The sequence below is a fragment of the Haliotis asinina genome, chromosome 13, assembly GCF_037392515.1.
Source record: "Haliotis asinina isolate JCU_RB_2024 chromosome 13, JCU_Hal_asi_v2, whole genome shotgun sequence".
Classification (NCBI taxonomy): Eukaryota; Metazoa; Mollusca; class Gastropoda; order Lepetellida; family Haliotidae; genus Haliotis; species Haliotis asinina.
The window spans coordinates 30773227-30783128 of record NC_090292.1 but is presented as its reverse complement, the minus strand read 5'-3'; the positions used below and the strand labels follow the sequence as shown (position 1 = coordinate 30783128).

Below are 9902 nucleotides of genomic sequence, written 5' to 3'. Positions count from 1 at the left end.
AACAGCTCTCTGCCTGGTTATACTACCTTTGTGAACACGGACCGTGTAATCATGCGTCACCCAATATCATTTCTTTAAGTTTTACGGGACAATGTATTTAATGGATATGACTTTTCGAGAGATTATATTACATTTAGTTGTGAACGGGATAAAGCTGACAGGGTGATTACCGGGAGATATGTTTTTTCAAAGCTACAGGTGCGTAAAAATGTCTTCATTTAAAGCTAATGGTTAGCTTATTGAGGATACTCGCCAAAATACATTTTCTGGCGGACAGTATCATTTGTGAAGTATGTGATGTCAAGATACATAATTATGTTTTGTGAAAGGGATAAACCGGAACGTCAGAGATACTGACATGAAATCCTCCTTTGCGCGTAGTGTGTACAGGACTTGTGAAGGAACTTTGCAATTTACTTTCTACCCTTAAAACAGTTGCTGATCCATATTAATAGTTAAAGAAGCCAATGACTTATGGAGGGAGTGAGTGAGTTTAGTTTTACGCCGCACTCAGCAATATTCCAGCCATATGGCGGTGGTCTGTAAATAATCGAGTCTGGACCAGACAATCCAGTGACCAACAACATGAGCATCGATCTGCGCAATTGGGAATCGATGACATGCGTCGACCAAAACAGCTAGCCTGACCACCCGATCCCGTTAGACGCCTCTTACGACAAACATAGTCGCCTTTTATGGCAAGCATGGGTTGCTGAAGGCCTATTCTACCCCTGGGACCTTCACGGGTGGACTTTAAGGATATCATGTAAGAAGCTACATCGAAATAGTCGAACCACAAAGTACATTTCGCTGTAGATTCTCACACCGTTACCAAGAGTAGATATAAATTTCATTCTACAGCACAGACAATAGAAACTATGTCAAAACAATGGTAAAACAATGCGGTAATTAGCTAAAACAATAGCCCATGACCCACATCCCTCATCCCTCATCCCTCATTTCGTGCTCCAATTAGCAAAGACAATGAAACCAGTGACCATAAATCCCTCATCCCTCATTTATCCCTCATCCCTCATCCCTCATCCCTCATTTGTCCCACATTTCATCCCAAAATAGCTACACGTGACAGTCATTATCTAATCATATCAATTTCATTAAGCCTAGCGATACATAATATCACCATGATGAAAAGAAGTTAATGATGTTTAAGGAGAAATTATCAATGGATGTTTCACGCTATAGTTGATGGTTTTTTGTTACAAAACGATTGGAATGCTGTCTATTCAAATAAGTTGTTTATACAGAACAGTCACGACAGGGTGGCATGACCGGTTGATACCCAGTGCACGGTGTACTCTATATATAGAATCAACAAACCAGGGGTAGCATGACTGGATGATGAAACTTAAACCTTTGAATAGTGCCATATCATGATTAGTCATCCCTTTCACATTCTTTTTTAAAAAAAAACACACGTTCCACTACGTCTATAAATCTACCAATGAGCGATGGTGATTATTGTGTGTTGTCCAATGACATAGTTTGAATTCGCCAATAGATGTGCGCATGCTCGCATCTATCACTGCTTACAGCAATGTTATTCCAACTGAGTACAAGCAACAGACAAGGTGTGCCTTTGCTGAACAGACATCATGGGAACAAGAGTTACAGATCGGTTCGTATTCTTTTATACAAAATCTTCACCATTTAGCCAGCACTATCCTGTTAGGATTGAAGTTGATGGTAAAATCTTCAACTGTGCTGAGCAGTATTATATGTACATGAAGGCAATGACGTTTGGCGATGTGGTTACAGCTCAACACATTTTAAGAGCCTCTTCTGCTGTTATGCAGAAGAGATTAGGAAGATGTGTGAAAAACTTTATTCAACACAAATGGGATGTTGTGAGTTACCATGTTGTGAAGAAAGTTACACTGGCTAAGTTTACTCAGTCTTCCACTCTTCGACATGCATTAATGAACACCTCCACAAAAATATTAGCTGAAGCCAGTCCATATGATAGGCGGTGGGGTGTTGGACTCTCTCTTCACGATCCCAAGCTATTGAATCCATCTAACTGGAAGGGACAAAACTGGTTGGGGAAAGCTTTGATGGAGGTCAGACAAGAGCTTATGGACAAAGTTGTTGAGAGTGAAAAGTGTTAAATTCTTGTTTACAGTCAACTGAATGGTAAAGCAGCTTTCTATTCCTGGAAGCAAGTTCTACAATCATCACACACCTTGCACGAAACAGTTGTCATGCAATCTAACGAATGGTTTCAAGATCGCAGTGAATGTGTCAAGGATGCTAAGAGAAAGTTTCAAGATGATTCTAGGTCAACGAAAAGAATCATCATCAAGAAGACAAGAAAACTGTTCTTGTGTGTCGACGAAGTTGATAGTGGAAATCACATAAAGCATGCGGAAAATCTTCTCACTTTGTGTTACACTTTGGAACTGGCTAAGATTCTTAGACGGTTATCCTGTGATTTGTGTTTTGGATGTATGTTTGAACCTGAGGGAGAACTGGTGCACACGTGTAAGCACATGCTAGAACAGGATCACGTTGATGGTCTTTTCATGACGGCCATGAGTGAAATAAATGATGAACACGTGATTGATAAATGGTTGGAAGTATTTAGTGATGACACATCTCTGAATTACGTGAACATAGTTTCATACCGCTGCAAAGACTTTCGGGACACTCATTTTAAAACATCAGAGTGGCTTCATGATCTGAAGCAACGTGTGGTTAAGATGCTGTTGTTAGAAAATCGCTTTCAATAATTGTGAATGTATACATGAATGAATTCTATTAATAAATGCATATGTTCCTTCCTATTCATACCTTCATGTTATATATTGCCTGTTACAACCGGTTTCATTCAGTACGTGTGTGAGTTCACAAAAGATGAACAGGGTATTGTTAGAGAGGCACGAAAAAGCATTAGAAAAGTATTATTATGACCCTCACAATCCAGGAGCCTACTATGGTCCGTCCAAACTCCGACGGGTATTGAAGACAACACCTCAACCTGATGTTAAGCTCAGGAAGGTGAAATGGTTTGTCAACAACCAAGATCCTTACAGTTTACACAAACCAGTCAAGCATAGATTTAAAAGGATGAAAGTCAGAGTGAATTCCATGGACGAAATGTGGGATGTGGACCTTGCTGATCTTTCACGCTACAGCAAAGAAAATGAGGGTATCCGGTATTTGCTTGTCGTGATTGACATACTGAGTAGGTTTACTTTTGTCCTTCCTTTGGAAAATAAAAGGCCAGAGTCCGTGTTAAAAGCCTTTAAAAAAATACTTCAAGAAAGAAAACCAAGAAAAGTACGCGTAGATGGTGGTAGTGAGTTTAAGGGAGTGTTCAAATCTTTTTTGGAAAAACAAAATATTACCATTACTATTGCACGCAACGAAAACATTAAAAGTAATTATGTGGAACGCTTCAACAGAACACTGAAGTCGTTGATCACACGTTACATGACACGTAAGAACACCAAGCATTATCTCAGTGTTCTACCTGATTTGGTGTACAACTACAATAACACCCCACATTCGTCTTTACCCCTTCTATCACCTGCTCAAGTCAATAAAAGCAATGAATTGAAAGTTTGGCAACACTTGTATGTCAAACCCTTGTTGAAGTCAAAGGAAAAAAAAGGTCAAGTGATAAAGAAATACAGATATAAAGTTGGTGATCTTGTTCGCATCCCATACCTGAGGAAACCGTTCAGCAAAGAACTTGATCTGAAGTGGACGGAAGAACTTTTCAAAGTAACAGAACGTTTCAAGAAACAAGACATACCTCTGTACAGAATTAAAGATTTTCACGGTGAACTTATTAAAGGGAGTTTTTACACTGCCGAACTGCAAAAGGTTAACAAAGGAGACGATATTGAGTGGCAAGTGGAAAAGATCTTAAAGAAGAAACGCATGAGAGGAAAAACGTATGTTTTGGTTCGTTGGTTAGGTTGGCCTAGTTCTTTTGATTCATATGTGGAAGAAAGTCAACTGAAAAACCTATGATGGAGAAATATGTGTTTCTCAAGAGTTCTGACACAAAAAATTCTTATTTCAAGGATAACAGCCCTTATCATTTTCGCATTAAGCTCAATCAAAGACTGCTGTTTGATGGATTTTGGGTCGTGTCTTTATCCGAGTTAAACTTTGGAAAGATAGACCTCACTCATGTGAACGATCCTTATGTAGATATACTGTGTAACCTGTGCGATAGTTCACTGGTGGGTAATACCCAGTTACCACTGTTAAGACGCATTGATCTGAGGAATGGACCCAACTTTTCCTTTGCTAATGAATACAATATCCATGTGATGGTCAAAGAGTCACCTGACATTGAACTCTGTATAAAAGCGAGCAGTGGAACACCACTGTCATTCTTGAAAGAGCAGACTTATGCAACACTTCACTTGAGACGTTATCCCTTTGCTGACTGAACATGGATTCCCTCCCTCTGTATATCCCAGATTATAGCAAATGGCAGAATTACTTCAAGAAACACATGACAAGTACTTCTCGTGTTGTGAATGGAAAAGCTCCCCCTAAAGTTATTCCATCTCACCGATCTGTTTCTCAACCGGAAGAACCTAAAATCGAACTGCAGATGACTTCAGAACAACAAAGTGTTGTGGAGAGAGCGGATGCTAAAGAAAAGCGTCATAGGTCTTTAAAAAGAGCTGCAGGTGAACAGATTGCCACAACCAAGAAGATACATCAGACAAGTAACATCGCCTCCAAGACAGCTAAAGTGCTCAAGTGTACTCCTGTGAAAGAAAACGACATCTTCAGTTGAGCATCATGTCTTTATTGAATAGCAAAACTTTTGAAGAGTTGGTACCGGATTCGCTCAACCTATTTACCTTACCTCCATATCAGACCAGTATCCAGCAACACTATTTTGTAGATGTACGCCCACTCAGTCAAATTAATGACTCTTCTCCACTGGAATTTCACATATCCAATTCGGGTAGTGATTACATTGATTTGAAGCGAACAAAACTGCACGTAAAACTCAAAGTCACCCATGCGGATGGATCGGTATTGGATGCAGACGAACACGTGGCACCTGTCAATTTGCTTTTGCAGGCACTGTTTTCTCAAATTTCAGTGTATATGCAGAACCAGTTGGTGTCTTCGACCAACAATCATTATGCTTACAAGAGCATGATGAAGACCTTGCTAAACTATGGAGCTGATGCGAAAAGCTCTCAAATGACATCGCAGCTGTTTTACAAAGATGAGGGTGAAGATAATGATGCCATTGAAACAACTGATTGTGTCACTGGAACCAATTACGGTTTGATTGCACGTGGTACCTACATCAAGAAGAGCAATGAACTAACCATGTCTGGACCTTTGTATGAAGATGTGTTTAGCATGAAAAGACATTTAATCAATGGAGTAGATTTGACTTTGAAATTGTACAGATCATCACCTACTTTCTGTTTGATGAGCGGTAAAGCCAACCAAGAGTATACCATTGAGCTACTCGATGCTTATCTTCAAGTATGCAAACTCAAAGTCAACCCGGCGCTGATTCTAGCTCACAACACCCTGTTCCAAAATAACTCCAATGCACTCTACCCTTTCACCAAGTCTGAGGTCAAGGTCAACAGCATCCCTGTTTCTCAACTGACGCATACCATTGATAATGTGTCCAACCCCATTGCTAATCGTTACATCATCGCCTTTGTGGAAAGCAAGAGTTTGAATGGGTCATATGACAAGAATCCTTTCAACTTTCAATCCGGCATGCTCAAAACTGTCAGTCTCTATGTGAATGGTGTCAGTGTACCTGGACGTCCAACTCGAGCTGATGATGTGAACAGCTACGTAAACATGTTTGATGGCATGGGGTTTTGGAGAGAAAATCGAGGAAATTTCATATCCAGGGGAGAATTTTTGTTAGGAAATGCACTGTTTGTTTTTGAACTGGAAGAGGTGTGTGGAGAATCTGAGTACCTCAATCTGGTGAAGACTGGAAATGTGCGGTTGGAAATCGAGTTCAAAGCTGCACTAACCAAAACGCTGAGCTGCATCATTCTCAGTGAAAGAAACTCGATCATCGAAATCGATCAAGCGCGAAACGTCTTCATCAAGTAAACACAGAGATGAAAGCTTCACAGTTGATGTGCGCCCTTCAGTGTGATTCAACCTTACAGACTCACGTCTTGGGGGTGTATGCCAAAGATACACTTCCTATAATCGCACCTTTCATGCAAAGACAAGGTGTAGGATTTATTGTGAATACTGAGTCCAGTCAGAACAGTGGTCGCCACTGGGTTGCTATGTACTTTAAAAACAATACAGCAGAATTCTTCGATAGTTTAGCAGATCCTGTTGATGTTACATTTGATCGCTATTTAAAGACTTATGCTGGTTCTTACTTACGCAGTAATCACCGGATACAATCTGTGAATTCAAATGCATGTGGGTTCTATTGTTTGTACTATGTATTATGTAAATTTAAAGCAAGCCAGAGTCTAAACCATATACTTCATCAGTTTGATGTACACAACTTCATGTGGAATGACGCCTTTGTATCTGAATATGTTTGTAATTATTTCAAATACTGCTCTGCTTCTTGTTTAGATTGTAATTGATGTTATATCTATGTATGAAAAAAATATCAATAAAATTAGTGTAGATGAGATGAGGTTTGTGTTGTGTATAAATACCACGGTATCAAGCCTAGTATTGCAGTTCTGTGCTAAAGAGCGATCTGAATACATCATGGGAGAATGTGTGTTACCATTTCAAACTCCTACTACAATATCGGTTGTGGGAGGATCTTCAAGTGGGAAAACCTTTTGGGTTGCACAGCTCTTAAAACAAGCTAGCTGCATGTTCAATCCACCACCCAGCCTGATTGTGTATTGCTATGCCGTGTGGCAGGATGTCTACAGCGAACTTGAGAGGACGATTTCCAACATTCGATTTAAAGATGCACTACCTACAGAAGAGGAGTTAAAATCATATTCTTTGGAATCCGATAAACAGTGTGTACTGGTAGTAGATGACTTCATGCAAGACATTTGTAAGAACCCTCTGTTTTTACATCTTTATACCACGCTATCTCATCATCTGGGAATTACTGTCATTAACATTCAACAGTCAGCCTTTCCTAAAGGCGAATGTAACAGAACCATGTCTCTAAACACCCATTACTTTGTTCTGTTGTCTAACCCGCGTTCAGCACACGAATACAGAATTTTGGCGTCGCAAATATTTCCAGGTCAAATTAAATATTTTATGGAATCCTTCCAAGATGCAGTTGGGAGAAAACAATATGGGTATCTTGTTTTGGATGCTTCACCCCATGCTGATGAACGCTATGGACGTTTACGTACAAACATATTTCCTGATGATGAAGTATGTACAGTCTACTTACAACAGTCCTAGAAGTAGGAGTGAAATGATATATTCGTCTCTCTATAAGTGTTTTCATCATTTCACACTCACCGATGAAGTTGAACAGAACCATGGATGTGTGTGGACGGTTCAATGATGTGCTCACAGACTGTGTTGAAACAGAGCGTTACACTGAGGAGTATGGCTATAAGTTTAGTGACAGACTGAAGTCGTTCAACAACTGGCCTGTTCAAATGAAACAGTCGCCAAAAGCCATGGCTGAAGCAGGATTTATTTACACAGGACAATCTGATAAAGTCTACTGCTTCAAATGTAGGCTTCGTGTACATCAATGGATACCCGATGATGATCCCATGACTGAACACTTCAGACTGTCTCCACACTGTAACTATATACACATGGTGTCTGAACCCATGGATACCAAGAAAGGTTAGACGTGAGCAACTTTGAATAAATATTAATCACTGTAGTTTTTCAAACTGACAACCTTCCATATAACAACCAATTCACGTCACTTCAGCCATTGTACAGCTCTCCCTCAGAATGTATACAGTGAAAGAAAGGAATTGTCTGATCAACATTATCGAAAAACACAGAAAGAATGATGCAACATTGAAAGAAACAGCTTCTCGAATGTTGTTTACAGTGTCAGTGTGGGGAGACGATTACGCTGCTTTACAAACAGAACATCACTATGACTCATGGACTGAAGTCATTAAAGACTTCTTGTGGAATAACAGACTGTGTCCCAACATATTAGATGAAGACATATGGATAGATGGAAGGGTAGACTACGAATGTTTCTATAGTGAAAACGAGCGAGTGGTTGCTAATAATATTTTTCGAAAGGCTATGTCTTTACAAGATTACGAAGACTCAAAACACAGTACCACTGTGTCTGTTAAGGGTGAAGATTTGTTGGAAAGTTGGCAAAGAGATCCTCCTCATGATTGTAGTCAGTGCAAAGCAGATGACAACAAAGAAGATGCGATTTCGGGTTTCTAGATAAATAACACTAACCAAAGATGTGTGTCTTCATTTGAAAGTGGAACAGCTACCCTACAGCATCAACATGAGTGGTCTGCTCCAAAAACATTCAGCTTTTCTTATGATGTTGGAACAAGCTAGTGTCAGGCAAAGAAAGGCTTTGTTAATACATGCCTCACGTGAACAGCTTATGTCAGTGATTACTCTTATATTTAACATTTTGAGAGGAATCATACCCTTACCACACAGTGATAAAATACGTCTCTCACGCTACAAGAAGTGCATTCGATCTTTAGCCAGCAAGACAGTTAGTAGTCGTGAGAAACGTGAGCTGATTCTGACACATCATTCGGTTCTACCCATTTGCATAAAATCCTTTCGAGTATACGTCTCATCGATTCACAATGAGCAAGCCTATGGTTCTTCTGACAAGAGAGACCTACCAGAGGTTGATGAACAATCAAGAAGAACAGATTCTTCCTCAGACAGCGAATCAGATACTGAATCAGAATCCTCTGACGAGACAAGATCTGAAGATGATGAATCATAATAAGGGTTCTAGTGATGAAGCGGTTGCATCTGTCATGGAACATAACATGGACTTTATGCTTCGTGTCCCCGAGCAGATCATTCGAGGGGTTTCGTCTACAAAGACCATTGGGAAGTTAATGAGCTTGTGGATATTTGTGAAAGAAAATATTCTGAATGGTCAAATAGGACTAACAGAAGATCTAAGACTTGTGTTACCTAATGGTGAGGTATTACATGGTTCAAATATAGTGGACTTGCTCCGCTTTCTTATCATGAAAGCAGGTGCTGAGAGTCACCGACCCGTTGGATATAGAGAGTTTTATAAACTTTTGAGACATTTACACGTTCCTAAACATCTCATGAAAAGCAGGCAAAAGAAAGACAAAAAGAAGAAGACTGTAAATACTTTATATCTAAAACGCAAAGCTTCTCATGGTGTGCCTGGTGTGGCAAACGTAAGGAAAACAATAGAACCATTTTAATGTACATCCATTCTTCTATACATATTATGTACAAGGAAATAAAAAAATGGATTACTAAATGACTAGTTGGTCTTGTTGTTTATGGTAAACGCATGTTGAGTTTGGTCAGCATCAGCAGTTTCTCTTTTCCTGTGTTGGAAAGCAAACCAGCGTTCAAACTGTTAATGTTTTCATAACAGACAGTGTATCTATCATGGAAGTCTAGTCTGAGTTGTGTACGTTGATGACGTGCACTTTCCAACATGTTTTGATGAGATATTCCACTCAGAGCTTCTTCAAAATAGCGTTCCACCTTTTCATCACTATTCATCATCACACACTGGTGATGGATTTGAGATGGATGATCAATTTCACATCCATAGCAATTGTCTTCACACAATTTGTTGATTTTTGTCTGGAGTTCATTCAGGTAGAGCGTTTCAAGAATAGACTCGAACATTTGACGATGGTGTCTCAAGTCACGAGCACGCTCAAGAGATCGCCTTGTGATGTTAATTTCACGCACTTCCACAGGATATACAGTGTTAGCAGCGATCACACCCT

At 39.7% G+C, this 9902-nt stretch overlaps 1 protein-coding gene across 1 annotated transcript; it reads left to right on the top strand.

Moving 5' to 3' along the window:
- The first annotated feature begins 5151 nt into the window (after nt 1–5151).
- Nucleotides 5152–6090, top strand: LOC137259502 (uncharacterized protein F54H12.2-like). Its single transcript, XM_067797141.1, has one exon. The coding sequence runs from the start codon at nt 5152–5154 to the stop codon at nt 6088–6090; it is 939 nt and encodes a 312-aa protein (XP_067653242.1).
- Nucleotides 6091–9902: the final 3812 nt, after the last annotated feature.

Bases quoted from the DNA above. Each gene is read 5' to 3' on its own strand.
- LOC137259502 (XM_067797141.1), top strand. From the start codon at position 5,152: ATGATGAAGACCTTGCTAAACTATGGAGCTGATGCGAAAAGCTCTCAA.